We start from the raw sequence: 16,776 nt of genomic DNA, 5'->3' as shown, positions 1-16,776 counted from the left end.
TTTTACGAAAACACGCCCCCATAGTCTGCCTCCTCGGCAGGGGCCTTGGCACAGACAAAGAGACAGACACCTCTTTTCCTTGTTTACAGTCTGTGCTGGCTTATTTATGGTGCTTTTGTTGTTTCTGGGATTACTCTACTGGGAGCCAGCCATTTCCCTGAGGAAGCAGGGATGAGTGTGAGGGGGCTGTGCCGGCAGGCAAGGGGATGGGGGAGCCCTCTGGTGAAGCCTTACCTAGTCTCATCTTGACCTCCTGTCCAGGCACTATGTTCCGCAAGAAAAAGAAGAAACGCCCTGAGATTTCAGCCCCACAGAACTTCCAGCACCGTGTCCACACTTCCTTTGACCCCAAAGAAGGCAAGTTTGTGGGCCTCCCCCCACAATGGCAGAACATCCTGGACACTCTGCGGCGACCCAAGCCTGTGGTGGACCCTTCACGCATCACGCGGGTACAGCTCCAGCCCATGAAGGTAAGGTGGGCAGGCAGGGATGCTGGGTGAATTCAGTCTCTCCCACTCCACAGAAAACCATGCTTGGTACAACCACATAGTCACCTAGAGCAACCCCCAATCAGTTATTAATTCGTTCCTTGCTAACCAGTCTTTCTCCTCTCTCTGGGGAATCCTTCTCTGCCGGGTTGCCAGATTTAGCCAATACAGAATGTCCACTTGAATTTGAATTCCAGATAACAATGAATAATCTTTTGGTATAAGTATGCCCCTTGCAGTATTTGGGATGTTGTCATTGTTGTTATTAAGTGCCATCGAGTCAGTTTTGACTCAGACTGACCTTGTATTGAGTTTCTGATTTAAACCGCCAACTTTGTGGTTCAAACCGACCTCGAGATCCAGTGCTGATCATACAGCATCACACCAGGACATACGTATACTAGAAAATGGAGTTCAAGTGTGAATAGATGTTCTGTCAGTGGTACCGAAAGAGGACTGCTCTCTCTCTGGCTTTCTGTTGTGCCAAAGCTTTTGGATGGGGAAAGCTGGAGCCCAAAAATGGGCTAGGGGCTCTCACAGACCAGGGGATTTCATTGTGTGGGTCAAGAAGGGCAGAAAAGCCTGGGAGGGGCTGGGGTGAGAGGCCCTTTCAGTTGCATGGATCATCCCTGTCTCCTCAGAGAGCTCAGCACATCTCTGAGTCCACAGGTAGAGCTGGAGAGCAGCAGCTTGGCCTAGACTCACCCCGGGGACAGATGGCCCCCACCCTGTCCTCTCAGCTCTCTAGGCTCAGCTCACCATGTTACTTGGCTGCTGGATTGTAACCCTCCAGTTATCCTGTGGTCTTGCCTTGCTGGAAACAGAGCCTAGACGCATTTCTGTATCTCTGCCCCAACATGGGCCTGACCCACTGTGGGCCTGGGTAAATGATGATAAAATGAATGAATGGATGGATGACATAGCACAGGAGGGCCTTAGAAACCCATGGGCACTCCTCCCAAAGGTCCTTTCCCCAGTTCCTCCTCCCTGGGTGCCCCTGGCTGCTGGTGCAGACAGGCTGCTCACATGTTCTCTTCTCTCCCACAGACGGTGGTGCGGGGTAGCTCTGTGCCCACAGATGGCTACATCTTGGGGCTGCTTAATGACATCCAGAAGTTGTCGGTCATCAGCTCCAATACCCTGCGTGGCCGCAGCCCGACCAGCCGGAGGCGGGCACAGTCCCTGGGGTTGCTGGGGGATGAACACTGGGCTGCTGACCCCGACATGTACCTGCAGAGTCCCCAGTCAGAAAGCACTGACCCCCATGGCCTCTACCTCAGTTGCAACGGGGACACCCCAGCAGGTCCCAGACAGATGCCGTGGCCCGAGCCACAGAACCCACGGGTCCTGACCAATGGTCTAGCCACGAAGGCACAGTCCCTGGGCCCTGCTGAGTTCCAGGGTGCCACGCAGCGCTGCCTGCAGCTGGGCACCTGCCTGCAGAGTTCCCCACCAGGCACCTCGCCCCCCACGGCCACCGGCAGGCGTGGGACCAAGGCTGTCAGGCATGGCTCCGAAGAGCCTCGGCCACAGTCCTGCCTGGTGGGCTCAGCCACGGGCAGGCCCAGTGGGGAGGGCAGTCCCAGCCCGAAGACCCAGGAGAGCAGCCTTAAGCGCAGGCTCTTCCGAAGCATGTTCCTGTTCACTCCGGGGACACCCACGGCGCCTCCAAGCAACAGCAAGCCAAGCCCTCCAGCACAGAGCAAGGTAGGTCAGCTTGGACTTCCTTCTGGGGCCACTCTCAGGAGGATAGAATGTCAGGGACCCAGGCCTTGTCTGACCCTCCCGACTTACAGGGTGAGGGTTGAGAAGACTCTAAGGGACCAAACTGATCAAGAAACTAGCTCAAGGTTCTCCCCTGAACTCCCTGAGCCCACCCTTCTCCAAAGGCTGAGCATATGTGAGTCCCAGATTGTGAGCCAGTCATTTTCCAGAGGGGCCCTTACAGGGGCGGTAGCACTTCCAGCTTAGTCTCTTGCTCTCACGTATGTCTAGGCAACCACACTGGGTGGCAGACACCCCTCTGAAAAAACCCAGTATCTGGAACCACAAGCCTGGAGCCCTGCTCTCAATGCCTAGCAGCCCTCTCCAGACACCTGCAGAGACAGACTCTAGCCCCGTGGAGGAGTCTTTGTCTGCACACTCTTCTAGAACGTCTTTCCCTGTCCACCCCTCACTTGCCCCAGTGCTCTCCTGAGTACCGGTAGAGTGGGCTCTTTCTTGCTAAGGAGTCAGAAATTGTCATGTGACCCCCTTCATCCAGTGAGAATTTCTTCCTGCCTGTCTTCCGTTCTACCTTCACGTCTACCTTCCTGTTTGCCTTCCTGCCTCCCCTCCTTCCCCCTTTATCATGGTGCTTGTTTTATTGTTTCCTTAAGTACATATTCTCAAGTATGTGTGTCCTGTGAAAAGTTAGTGGACTGAACCTGCCTGGGTCTAGGCACAAGTTGATAGCCATCTTTTTAATGGAACCCTAGTGGTGATGTTTGTGTGCCTTGGCAGGCAACCTGGAATCTGACATGTTTTATGACATCCTGGTGACACTGCTGCAGACATTGGCTGAGCTGGGACAGAACCTGTTTCTGGGGAATGGGGCTGGGGTGGGTCCTGGATGAAGGCAGCAAAAAGCAGGGATCCAGCAAGAGCCCAGCACCAAATGACCCGGGATATGGGGTAGGTAGGGCCAGCCCAATCTTCACTCCAGCAGGATCTGGTCCCCAGTATCCTTTACTTGACTTTGCTACTTATCTATACACGGGGAATGGGGTGGGGTGGGAAGCTTCTAAGAAAGAACCAGACAAAACTTATGGAAAGGGGGACAAGATGGAGTTAGTTAAGTGTTCCAGGCTTTGGATTAACTCCAGAATTATTTGTGTGACTGAGACCCCTTCTTGGGAAAGAAACCACTAGAAGAATAATGTGTGGAGTCACCCTGAAGGTGAAGGGCATCATTTTACAGTGTTCCTTAGAACCTTCAAGGTAGGGAAAGGTCAAGGACCAGTATAACAATGGTGGTCATGCTCCCTCCACCCCCAGCCCTGGCCTCCCAGAGCCCATCTTACCAGAGCTTCTCAAAGTGTGGTCCACAGAGCCCCCACATTTGAAATCAGAGACCTGGTTAAAATACAGTTCTATTCTAGGAGGGCCTGTTGTTGTTGTTGTAAAGTACTGTGGCGTCAGTTCCAACTCATAGTGACTCTACACAGGGTTTCCGAAGCTGTTAATCTTTACAGGAGCAGAATGCCTTATCTTTCGCCCATGGAACGGCTGGTAGTTTCAAACTGCCGACCTTGAGGTTAGCAGCCTGATTCATAACCACTACACTTCCAGAGCTCCTGGGACCTTCATTTACCCAGGTCCCCTGATCATGCTCCGTACGGTCCCTTTACTTCAACAGGGACTGGCTCAGAGAGAGTGACTTTGCTAAGGTTCATTGCAGGCAGAACAGAGCCAGGACAGGTCTCCTGAGCCCCGAGTCCAGGAGGGCTCTACTACACAGAGAAGGGAGGAGGGATTGGGGCTGCAGAGTCAAGGGAGAATGGATTTACTGTTTACATGGGCCCTCTGGGGATGGATTTAAAGTTGAGGCAGTTCCAGAAGGCTTTCCTGGCTGTCCCTCAAAGATTGATCCTGAGCTAGGCACTATCGATGGCCAGCAGTGGAGCAGTAAGCAGTGAGTTGGTATAGGGACAGGTGCTCTGTGAACCTGGTTGCCATCCACATGTGACCCCAGGCAAGGCCATGGACTGGGTGGGATGGGGGTCCTGAAACCTGAAGGGGAAGTGCTGATGGCATTGGAAAGGCTCTAGCTGAGCTAGACAGGGCCTGAGGACCTCAGTCTTGGATCTCTGAGCAAGTGACCCAGCCCCCAGTGATGGTGGGAGATGTCCTGGGAGATGATTGAGCTCCAGGAACTAGGTCCAGAACCAACTTCGATGGCTCTGGAGAAGTTTCGAGAAGGCAACCTCAATTAAAGTGTTCCCTGTGGGCTATGTATGAGTTCGCCACGTACGCTTTAAAAGCACACATTCCCTGGGAGGACTTGTGTTGCACATCACCTACACCTGAAGAGGTGTAGCAGGAGCGCTTGGGTCTGGAAGACTCACCCCGACCCAGGCTGACACCCAGTTTCACCCCTTCCTTCCCCACCAGAGGCCATACGATAGCCCATGCCTTTCCTTCCTTGTTGGGGGGTTGGGGGGGAGCAGCTGTCTGACAGGGAGTGGAGAGCAGCTCTGGGAGCCTCAGGAACCCCAAGCTCTGATATGTACCTGGGCCTCTCCCTCCACACCAAGATTTGAGTTTGGCTGGGCCTGTTCACCTGACTCCAGGTCCCCAGGCCAGAGGGAAAACCAGAGGTAACAACCCCAGCTGGTAACATGGCTCCATAGTCCTCTGTCCAGCTCTTTACCTCAGCACAGGGGAGGTCCAAGCAGGGCTATCAGACCCCAGTCATGGCTTCCCTGCCTCAGTTGTGGGGGTCAGTCACAGCTGCCCTGCTGCTCCCCACCCACTGCCGAGGATCTCTTCCTGTGGACCCTTGTCTGGCTTGGGCCAGGTTGGGTGTAATGCTGAGTAGCAGAGTAAAGAACACCTCTGACAGGAATCCTCTGTGTAGCCACAGCACGGAATGAAAACTCTGCCCCCTAGTGGTCTTCCTAAGGTCTGGTTATCAATTCAGCTCGAAGACACCCCAGGGATAGCAGAGGGGATGGGAAGAGCTATTATTGAGCCTGCTCCCCTGAAGCATTGCAAGCTAGTTTCCCAAGCACAACTATGGTTTGGTGGTAGTGGTGTTGTTAATGTGCCATCAGGTTGGTTCCAACTCATAGTGACCTTATGCACAACAGAACAAAGCACTGCCCAATCCTGCACCATCTTCAAAATTGATGTTACTCTTGAATCTATTGCTGCTGCCACTGTGCCAATCCATCTTGTGAAGGTTCTTCCTCTTTTTGGCTGACCATCCACTTTACTGAGCATAATGTCCTTCTCCAGGAACTGGTCCCACCTGATAACATGTCCAAAGTGTGAGAGATGAAATCTGGTCATCCTGGCTTCTAAGGAGCATTCTGGCTGTACTTCTTCCAACACAGACTTGTTTGTTCTTCTGGCATCCATGGTACTTTCAGTATTCTCCAGCACCGTAACTCAAATGCATCAGTTATTCTAAGGTCTTCCTTATTCATTGTCCAACTTTCACAGGCATATGCGACTATTGAAAATACCATGGTTTGGATTAAGAGCACTTTATTCCTCAAACTGACATCTTTGTTCTTGAAATTTTTAAAGAGGTCTTGTGCAGCAGATTTACCTAATGCAATACATCCTTTGATTTCTTGACTGCTGCTTCCATGAATGCTGATTGTGGCTCCCAGAAAAATGAAATCTTCGACTTCGATCTTTTCTCCATTTGTCATTATGTTATTTATTTATCTAATTGTGAGCATCTTTGTTTTCTTTACATTGAAGTAAAATCCTTAATGAAGGCTATAGTCTTTTATCTTAATCAATAAATATTTTAAGTTCTCTTTGCTTCCATCAAGCAAGATTGTATTATCTACATTATCATAGGTTGTTAATGAGTCTTCCTCCAATTCTGACGCCACATTCTTCTTTATATAATCCAGTTTGTCAGATTATTTGCTCAGCATACAGAGTGAACAAGTAAGGTATGTTTAAACGACTGCCTCTTGGTTTATGTACAGGTTCCTTGTGAGCACAATTAAGTGTTCTTCACAGTGTTATTCATAGCTTGTCATGATCTACATAGTCGGAAGCTTTTGCATCGTCAGTGAAGTACAAGTAAACAAATCTTTCTGGTATTCTCTACTTTCAGCCAAGATCCATCTGATGTCAGTAATGATATTCCTAGTTCCATGTCCTCTTCTGAAACCAGCTTGAGTTTCTGGAAGTTTCCTATTGATATACTGTTGCAGCTGTTTTTAAATTATATTTAGTAAAATTTTACTTGCTTGTGTTAATTATATTATTCGATTATTTCTTTATTCTGTTGGGTCATCTCTCTTTGGAGTGGGCACAAATATGGATCTCTTCCAATGGGTTGACCAAGTAGCTATCTTCCAAATTTTTTTGTGTAGATGAGTGAACACCTCCAGTGCTGTATCAGTTTGCTGAAAGATTTCCATGTGTATTCCGTCTATCCCTGGTGATAGTGTTGGTTGTATGCCTCGGAGTTGGTTCCATCTCATAGTGACCCTTTATGTATTTTCCGAGGCTGTAAATCTTTTACAGGAACAGAAAGCCTCATCTTTCTCCTTCGGAGCAGATGGTAGATTTGAACTACTGACCCTGAGGTTAGTAGTTCAACTCGTAATCCACCAAGCTATGATGGCTCCTTCCATCAATTCCTGGAACCTTATTTTTTGCCAATACCTTCTGTGTAGCTTGAACTTCTTCCTTCAGTATCATTGATCCTTGATCAAATGCTACCTCTTAAAATGGTTGAACATCGACCATTTCTTTTTGTTACAGGGACGCTATGTATAACCTTCCATCTTCTTTTGATACTGTCTACATCCTTCAATATTTTACCTATAGAATCCTTCAGTATTTCAAGTCGAGGCTTGATTTTTTTCTTCAGTTCTTTCAGCTTGAAAACTACTGAATGTGTTCTTTAGTTTTCTAACTCCAGGTCTTTGCATATTTCATTATAATAATTGACTATGTCTTCTCAAGTTGCCCTTTGCAATTTTCTGTTCAGATCTTTTACTTCCTTAGTTCTTTCATTCAACTTAGCATCTGTACGCTGGAGAGCAAGTTTCAGAATATCTTCTGGCATCCTTTTTTTTTTTTTTTTACTTTTTTTTGCGAATTGAGGGAAGGTTGACAGACAAGATCATCAGCTTTACATTCAACAAATTATATGCTCTGTTTCACCTCAATGCTACTATCTCCTCCCTGCAACAGTTATCCTGCTTCCTCTCTGTGGCTTCCCTTTTACATCTTATATTTCACAAATAAACAAAGCAAAATATTTGATGTAGACATACAAAACAAAAAATAATATGTTCATGTGTGTTGAATGATGATGCTCGGAGGGGACTGTAATCATTACAATGAAATAATGGTGTAAAACCAATGTTCTCCCATGTAAACTATCACTTAATTCGCAATAAAAACCTTAAAAAGATATATATGTTCATTTAAATGTCCAAAGGGCACATTCTGCAAGCCAAATAGTTCATGGACCTAGAGCCTGCAGCTGATCCTGACATCCATTTTTGTCTTTTCTTTCTTTCCTGTCTTTTTAATGACCTTCTGCTTTCTTCCTGCATGATGCTCTTGATGTCATCTCACAACTCTTTTGGTCTTCAGTCATTATATGTTCAGGGTCATATTTTGACTCTTGTGGATGTGTTTTAATTTTCTTCAGCTTCAATCTGAACTTGTATATGAGCAAGTTCCACAGTCTGCCCCTGGCCTTATTTTGGCTGATGATAATTGAGCTTTTTCCACCATCTCTTCTCATTGGTGTTGCTGTTAAGTATCGTGGAGTCAATTCCAACTCATAGCTACCCTGTGTAAGGTTTCCGAGGAGCAGCTGGTGAGTTTGAACGGCCAACCTTGTGGTTAACAGTCCAGTTCTGATTCTACAGTGCCACACTAGGACTCCATCTCTTCTCATAGATGTAGTCAATTTGATTCCTGTGTATTTTATTCCATCTGGTGAGGTCCATGTGTATAGTCGTCTTTTATGTTGTTTAAAAAAAGTATTGGTGGTGGTGGTGGTTATGTGCCATGGAGTCGGTTCCGACTCATAGCGACCCTGTACAGGGTTTCCGAGGCTGTAAATCTTTACCGGAGCAGAAAGCCTCATCTTTCTCCCACGGAACATCTGGTAGTTTCAAACTGCTAACCTTAGGGTTCGCAGCCCGATTCACAACCACTATGCTTAGCAATGAATAAGTCATTGGCCTTGCAAACTTTTGTTATGTGATCTTCAGCATCAGTTCTGTCACCAAGGCCTTATTTTCCAAATACTGATCCTTCTTCTTTGTTTCCAACCTTTGCATTCCAATCATCAGTAATTATCAATACATGTTGATTGCATGTTTGATCCATTTCAGGCTGAAATAGTTGGTAGAATTCTTCAGTTTCATCATCACTGGCTTTAGTGGTTGGTGTGTAAAATTGAATAAAAGTGGTATTAACTGGTCTTCCATGTTAGGCTATTATCCTATCACAGACAACAAACAACATACTTCATGATAGACCTTGAAATGTTCTTTTTGATGATGTATGCTACTCCATTCCTCTTGAATTTGTCATTCCCAGCATAGCAAACCACATGATTGTCGGATTCAAAATGGCCAATATCAGTCTATTTCAGTTCACTAATGCCTCGGTTATCAATGTTTATGCGTTCCGTTTCATTTTCAACGAATTTCAATTTTCCTAGATTTATACTTCATACATTTCATGTTCCAATTATTAATGGATGTTTGCAGCTATTTCTCATTTTGAGTTGGGCCTTATCAGCCCAATGAAGGTCCTGAAAGCTTTACTCCACTCACGTCATCATGGTCAACTCTACTTTGAGGAGGCAGCTCCTCCCCAGTTGTACATTGAGTGCCTTCCAACCTCAGGGGCTCATCTTCCGGCACTGTATCTGATGATGTTCTGCTGCTGGCTAACCATTCAAAAGTAGCTGCCTCTCCTTCTTCCTGGTCTGTAGGCTCTGTTGAAGCCTGTCCATGTGTGACCTCACTGGTACCGTAGCTTCCAGCATCATAGCCACACGCAAGCCACCAGAGTACAACAAACTGACAGATAAGTGGTAGTGTTTTGGCAGTGGTATTGTTGTTAAGTGCCCGTTGACTTGGTTCTGACTCAGTCCGGTGTTAGATGTCTGAAAATATTTGCTCACCATCAGCTCCACACTTTGATCTGACACCCTGCCTGACCTTACCAATGTCCAGAGGTCACCCCACCCACCCCCTTGGGAAGTTTGCTCCAAACATTTCAACAGCCAAACCTCTTCCTGTTTCTTTCTCCCTGCAGCCCAACTCCTGTTTCTCACCACCACAGAAAGACTGCCCCCCAAGCCTGGTGGCCAAGGCCCAGTCTTTGCCCTCGGACCAGCCTGTGGGGAACTTTAGCCCTCTGACCACCTCAGATACCAGCAGCCCCCAGAAGTCCCTCCGCACAACCCCAGGCGCTGGCCTGCCTCCAGGCCGGTCTTCCCCAGCAGGCTCCCCCCGCACCCGGCATGCCCAGATCAGCACCAGCAACCTGTACCTGCCCCAGGATCCTGCGGCCGCCAAGGGTGCCCTGGCTTGCGAGGACACAGGTGTTGTAACACATGAGCAATTCAAGGCTGCGCTCAGGATGGTGGTGGACCAGGGCGACCCCCGGCTGCTGCTGGACAGCTACATGAAGATTGGTGAGGGCTCCACGGGCATCGTCTGCCTGGCCCGGGAGAAGCACTCAGGCCGCCAGGTGGCTGTCAAGATGATGGACCTCAGGAAGCAGCAACGCCGGGAACTGCTCTTTAACGAGGTGGGAGGAGAGGCCAGGACTTGTGAGGGGCACTGGGATGGGCAGTGGCTATCCAAGCCTCTTGCATGCTGTGCCTAGCACTCAGCCACCCCCCTGTCCCCCCAGGTGGTGATCATGCGGGACTACCAGCACCTCAACGTGGTGGAGATGTACAAGAGCTACCTGGTGGGCGAGGAGCTGTGGGTGCTTATGGAGTTCCTGCAGGGCGGGGCCCTCACGGACATCGTCTCCCAAGTCAGGTGGGTAGCTGGGAGGGCCGGGCCCCTGAGAGCCCATGTCCCACCATTGCTTTGATGGGGATATCTGGAATCCTCTGGCCCAGGAGATTTGGGGTCCCTGCCAAATTGTCCTGAACACCTTATTGCCAAGATAGGGTCACTTGAGATACTGGGGGAAGAGAAAAGCGTCTACAGCCCAGGTCCCAGAGGCTGTGGGCCTCCTACCGTGCCCAGTCCAGCTGCCCTGCAAAACTAGAGTGCTCTTCCCTGTCCAGGCTGAACGAGGAGCAGATTGCCACTGTGTGTGAGGCCGTGCTGCAGGCCCTGGCTTACCTGCATGCTCAGGGTGTCATCCACCGGGACATCAAGAGCGACTCCATCCTGCTCACCCTTGATGGCAGGGTAGGCTCCCATTCCCTGGCACACCATGCCTCCCACTTCCCTGTCCCCAGCATCACACCTCCTCTACTTCAACGCTCACTTGCCTTCCCACCTCTCACCCCAAACCAGGTGAAGCTCTCCGACTTTGGATTCTGTGCTCAGATTAGCAAAGACGTCCCTAAGAGGAAGTCTTTGGTGGGAACCCCCTACTGGATGGCTCCGGAAGTGATCTCCAGGTCTCTGTATGCTACTGAGGTAACTGGTCCCTCCCCACAGTCCCTTCTCCCAGAAGAGGCTTGGAAACACAGTTCTTCCCTTTGTGGCCCCCTCTATGCTCCCCCCCCCCCGAAAAAAAAAAGTCCTGGTTTTCAGATCCCCTTTTAGTAGTTCCCTCCCCCACATGGATGGGGCTACTCTCACCTGTGACTTTACTGTCAGGAGTAGGTCCCTAAAAATCCCTCAGCTCTAGGGCAGGGTGGGGTGTGGCCAGGCTTCCCCATGTGTGACAGCTGTACCCTTACCATTAATGGTCATGAATGCAGGAAGCAATTGACTGAGGGCAGGTGGCCAGGGGAGGAAGGAGGTAGACTCACCAAGAAGAGTTGGGAACAGCTGTCCCCCTCCCCTGGAGACCCTGGTCAGTTGTGTGAGGGACATTCTCCTCCTGCAGGTGGATATCTGGTCTCTGGGCATCATGGTGATTGAGATGGTGGATGGAGAGCCACCCTACTTCAGTGACTCTCCAGTGCAAGCCATGAAGAGGCTCCGGGACAGCCCCCCGCCCAGGCTGAAAAACGCTCACAAGGTCAGTTGGTGAATAAGGTGTGAACCCTGTTGACACCATTCTTGAGGCTTAGAGGAAGGACACCTGAGCTCCCAGGCCTCTGCCTCTCTGTTCCACAGAGTTGGAACCTCTGGGCTCCCTGAAAGTCATCTCTTTCTCCACTCAAAACCAGCACCCAGATCCATGTTCACCCCCAAGGTTTCCACCTGCAGCCCAGCAGGTAACTGAGGAGAGCCCAGAGATCGTGCTCTGGCAGGGAAGCAGGCACACCAGGAAACCCTCACATCCTGGCACGGAATCTAAGGAGCCTAAATGAGCACAGCCACTACCCCCATTGGCCAGAGATTCATACCCTGGCATGTTCTCAGGCTTTCCCAGCCAACCTGGCTGGTCCTCTCTCATTGCACATCCTGACCTCTTCAAACCAAAGTGTGTGTGTTATATGTGTGCGTATTGAATGCTTTTATGCCATATCCTTCCCAAACCGGAGGGCTTTACCTGTGTACACTTGCAGAGGGCTGCAAAACAGCATTGCCATCTGGTGGCCTGAGCAAGAAATTCCCAGAAGACTGGGGTCTAGTCTCTAAATAATTCCATGGCCCAACATGTCCAAAGATACCTGGCTGTGAGGACTGACAGGAAATAACCTCCGGAGACAACGAAACACTAACCCTAAGATGAACAGTTGTTGTTGTTGTTAAGGGCTGTTACGTGGGTTCTGACTCATAGCAACCCTGTGTAGGGTTTCTGAGGCTTTAAATTTTTGTGGGAGCAAAGTCTTATCTTCCTCCCATGGAGCAGCTGGTAAGTTCTAACTGCCAACCTTGTGGTTTGCAGTCGGTGTTTATCCTATAGGGGAAAATTCCAATCGGTTAATTCCCCAACCCAAAGGATGTGACTGAGACTCGGTCTCATCCTAAGATACTGGCTCAAAATGAAGTCCGTTAAGTCCTTGTCTTAAACTAGGAGGCTTAAAGCAAAAAAGAAATCTTCCTTTTCTAGGCCCACTTTGTTCTTTCCTATTGTTTGGTAAGGTGGAGGGTCAGAGAAAAAGAAGAAGACCCCCAGCATCAGTGGGCTCAATTGTGGCAACAATTGTGAGCTTGGCCCTGGACTGGGCAGTGTTTTCTTCTGTTGTGCATAGGGTCGCTGTTAGTTGGTACCAACTTGATGGTACCTAACAACAACAACATTATTTAAAGCACATCCTTGTTCCTGACTACTTTCTTCACTTAAAGCAGAGAAAAGTTGCAACTTGCCTGATATCAAGGATAGACCTAGAACTAGAGTATTGGAGGCCCTGACCACTGAGAGTCCTGAGAAGTAGGGGTGGGGCGTGGGCTGTAGTTGGATGCCAGCTCAAACCCTAATTCCATTGCTCAGCTTCCCTAGAGGCAGACTGGCCTAGGGGGAACCAGGAAATAGGAAACCAGAAAATTAAATGATGACAGGGCCAGGCCTACGAGTCATTCCCAAGTGACTGAAAACCATGCCCTGTCTCCACAGGTCTCCCCAGTGCTACGAGACTTCCTGGAACGGATGCTGGTGCGAGACCCCCAGGAGAGAGCCACGGCCCAGGAGCTCCTGGATCACCCCTTCCTGCTACAGACGGGGCTGCCTGAGTGCCTGGTGCCCCTGATCCATCTCTACCGAAAGCAGACTTCCACCTGCTGAGCCCATCTCAGAGTGCGCCTAACGCCTGTGCCCACAGGCAGGGGCTACTGGGCTACCAGCCTGCCAGCAGGACCACCTGCCTCATTCTCTCAGTATTCTCTCCAAAGATTGAATGTGAAGTCCCACCCCACCCTTCTGCCCTCCAACGCACTGGGCCAGGCCGGACCTGCCCCCTCAATCTCCCCCCAACCCCCAGAGAGGCTCTAATCGCCTTGGGGATGATAGAGCCCTCCTACAGGATGACCCTTTGTAATTTTCACAGGGATATTTCTAAGCAATGTGGAGATCAGTGCTCCTGGCTCCTGGGGCCAAAGCAGCAGGAAGGGCTGCTGCCATTTTTTTTTTTTTTTTTTTTTTTAAAGATAATTGTACCCTAGCATCCCAGGCCACCCCAGAGGGCAGACGGCCTGTCTTCACATGGATACTTGCTATTTTCAGCTCCAGCTCCGTATCCTGGAGGGTTTGGAGAGGGCCACAGGGAAAGTTTTTATTGCCCCAGTCCTTCTCCTTCCCTTGTGTCTGATTTCCTGAAGGTACAGTCCCACCAGATCCCACTTCACTGACTCACACCCTCCCTCCACAGCCTGCTCACAACTGTGAACTGCCTGCTCTGGGCCACAGGAGGGGAGGGGAGACATTTTTTTAAATGAAAGAGGAAGAATGGGGTTGAAGGTAAAGGTGGTCTTACTTTTCAGGATGGAGGAAATGTGTATGTGTGTGTGGTAGTATGTAAGGAGAGAAAGTTCACCCCAACAGCCCCACAGCCAGCATCAGTAAGGCTACCCTATCCCCTTGCCTACTAAGTTCAGTTTGGAAGGGACCTGTTTTCTCGGCCTGGCTTCCTACTACTCAAGTCTCATGTTTCTACCTGACCAGTGAATAAGGCTGAATTGCATCTAACCCATACTGGGGTGCTGGAAGGTTTCTGAGTTTCTCCTGGCCGGGAGAGTCACAGACAATAAGGGAAGAGAAACTGCTGCACCCCTGAACTTCATCTCCATAACCAGGCCATCAGGAACCCATTCTTCTCTTCAGAATCCTGTTCTGGGGATCCAGTTTTGGGGGTTCCATCATGTCAAGAGGATGGGTACTCTACCTGTCCACCCATCTACCCCTAGCTGCTTCCTCAGACACCTGTCTCCTTGTCCTCCTTCCCTCCCCACCTTCAGGGCTGCTATGAGACAGGAAATTCTAGGGAAGAACTTCAGGTGTTCAGACCCTATCTAGATAATATTTTTAGATTCCTCTGCTCCCTACTGGCCTGCTTTGGGGCAAAACCTAGCAAGGACTTTTGTTTTTTAAGGATCAGCATTTTAAAAACAAAAGCATCTTCCCTAGAAACTTTTGTGAATTGTTTGCACTTGTGCCTGTTTTAAATTAAACTGAGTGTTCAAAACCTCAGGGCTTCCTGTTGTCTCTGGAGGGTAGCCAGGCTGCCTTTGAGTGGGGCACCCTGGGTGTCTGATGGACCATCCCTTCTTCTCCCAGGGGTGTCACAGGAAAAACTTTGCTCCCTGGTGTGTGAGGGTGGGGGTGAAATGAGGGCAGAGAAGGAGAGAAGAAACAGGAAGTGAAAAGCCCTTGGAAGGAAAGGTGATGAGAACTCTACAGGACTCCTAGGGGATGGGGAGGTGGGGAAGGGGCTGCTTTCCTGGCCTAGGGCTATGCTTGCCACCTCTCAGGGGCTCTGGGGCGACCACTTTCTGCATCAGCTTCTCCCTTCCTCTCCCTTCTCACTCCCTGGAAAGTCAGACGCGGCTCTCAAAGCCTCTCATAGGAAGTGAGTGGCCTGAAATAGCTTCCACAGAGAAGGAAGTCTTGCTTAGTTTCAGCTCTCAGAACTGAAGGAGCTAGCGCAGCTCTCCTGGGGAGTTCTGGGGAAGTGGTTAAAATTAGCTCCAATATTGATTCCATTCCTTCGGAGATCTCATCCTGCCATCCAGGTAGCCAGGAGCAGGGAGCCATGAAGACTTCCCACATAGATTGCTCTACCTTGGCCCTATCCCACAGATGGGTCAGGTGCAGCACCTGTGACAACTTCAGGAGACAGCCACCAGAGGATGGGCAGGCACTTAAGTCAATCTATGAGAAGGATATCATGTTTGGTAAGGTGGAAGATCAGAGAAAAAGAGGAAGACCCCCAATGAGATGGATTGGCCAAGTGGCAGCATTGATGGACTCAAGTAGTGAGGTTGGGCCCGGGTCAGGCAGTGTTTCGTTCTGCTGTGCATAGGTCGCTATGAGTCGGTACCAACTCGATGGCACCTAACAACAACAACAAAACTAAAGCAGGGCCCTTTACTGGGAGCAAGCACAGCTTTCCATGTTTCCAACGGTAGCCAAGAGTCAGGAATGGTTGGTAAAACAAAAAGGCTCTCTTAACTGAGTAACACTGAATTTATTAACTCTTCTTTTGATTTCTAATAGTCCTTCCACCAAACAGCATCATTCCAAAGAACTATATGTACATCATTTAGCCTCACACAAAGGCCAATCCTGAGTTTGATCTCAGAGAACCAAGCTCCAGTGGCCTGGATGACTTCACAAAAATGAAAGCCACAAGAGCAGCGAAAGCAAAGTGTTTAGAAAAAGTCTCCTATAAAGTGGAGAGAACTAGTGAGGACCCCTCAGCCTCAGCTTCAACAGCCTTAGGCTGGTAATCAGAGGAAGTTCAGGAAAGCGAATGTGGTGAAGCTCACAAATCTGACATAGAACACTGCTTGTTAAGAAATCTACAAGAACAGCAAGCAAGTCAGTCCCACAATTCAGTTCTGACAGGAAAGATCTGCTGTGGTTTTTCAGAAACGTTCCTCTCAGCCACCAAGTTCTTGGCAACCGCTTGTAGAGACGTCCTCATGGTTGTTTATCCAATAAAAGGGACCCAACCAGAAAGCCACTAGAAAGAAGACAACACTTTCAACATAATGTGCAACTCAGATATCAAGGTATTTTTAAGAAGGCAAAATACTAGTATTTTACACCATTTTTAAACGTCATGAAAATTACACAGTTGAAAGGGAATAAATCAGCAAGCAAGGATCAGAAAGCAGCAGTTTGCACTTGGGGTATCCAATCATCTCCCACCCCACCTGAACTCTGTCCCTCTGGTTGTCTGTGTTGCCCACCCACCCATTCCACTCTATAGACAGTAGGATTGAGGAGAGGCAGGTGTTTGGAGAGAAGAGAGGAAGGCTGGACACCTCAGAAATGGAAGCAAATACCATCAAATGAAGACAGCGCACTATCAGCAAGCCCCAAAGTTCAGAAATCATAAGGGACGGGGTTGGCAGCTCCAGTTTGTCGCAGGTCAGAAGCTCTCTGGACGCATAACTTTTAAACTTTGAAGATCTTGGGGTTCTTAATGACAGGTCTGGTTCCTGCTATTCCAAATGCGGCTGTTTGTTCATTGTCCCTTACTTCACTTCTGTGGAATGATTTCAAGTATCCGGATTTAATATTCTACTAGAGGAAGAGGATTCCATAAGTAAATACACACAAGGGTAAAGTACACGGAGATGATCCCAAATAAAACCAGCAGTCTGAACTCCGAGCCAGGATATAGCGGGGAAAGCACAGCGCTGCCACTTGGGGGCATCAGAGAACTCGTCGGGTGTGCCGGCCCGCGCGTCCTCGCAGACCCTGGGAGGGTGGCAAGATTGGGTAGGTAACTGACACAGTCACGGGTCCACTCTGGGCCGATCCCACCCCC

General features: G+C 49.3%; 1 protein-coding gene across 2 annotated transcripts; it reads left to right on the top strand.

The window, feature by feature from the left end:
* The first annotated feature begins 265 nt into the window (after nucleotides 1–265).
* Nucleotides 266–14,465, top strand: PAK6 (p21 protein (Cdc42/Rac)-activated kinase 6). Of its 2 annotated transcripts, XM_006831773.1 has the most exons (9): nucleotides 266–470; nucleotides 1,536–2,195; nucleotides 9,513–10,010; nucleotides 10,116–10,249; nucleotides 10,504–10,630; nucleotides 10,739–10,864; nucleotides 11,280–11,414; nucleotides 12,900–13,079; nucleotides 14,103–14,465. In XM_006831773.1, the coding sequence occupies exons 1-8, from the start codon at nucleotides 267–269 to the stop codon at nucleotides 13,065–13,067; spliced, it is 2,052 nt and encodes a 683-aa protein (XP_006831836.1). In that variant the 5' UTR covers nucleotide 266; the 3' UTR covers nucleotides 13,068–13,079; nucleotides 14,103–14,465. The 2 variants fall into 2 exon arrangements, with proteins under 2 accessions (XP_006831836.1, XP_006831837.1); XM_006831774.1 differs by lacking the exons at nucleotides 11,280–11,414; nucleotides 14,103–14,465 and having other exon boundaries at nucleotides 267–470; nucleotides 12,900–13,067.
* Nucleotides 14,466–16,776: the final 2,311 nt, after the last annotated feature.

The sequence above is a fragment of the Chrysochloris asiatica genome, unplaced genomic scaffold (assembly GCF_000296735.1).
Source record: "Chrysochloris asiatica unplaced genomic scaffold, ChrAsi1.0 scaffold00004, whole genome shotgun sequence".
NCBI classification, from domain to species: domain Eukaryota; kingdom Metazoa; phylum Chordata; class Mammalia; order Afrosoricida; family Chrysochloridae; genus Chrysochloris; species Chrysochloris asiatica.
The sequence above is the reverse complement of the archived record's forward strand: the minus strand, read 5'-3'. Positions and strand labels throughout refer to the sequence as shown.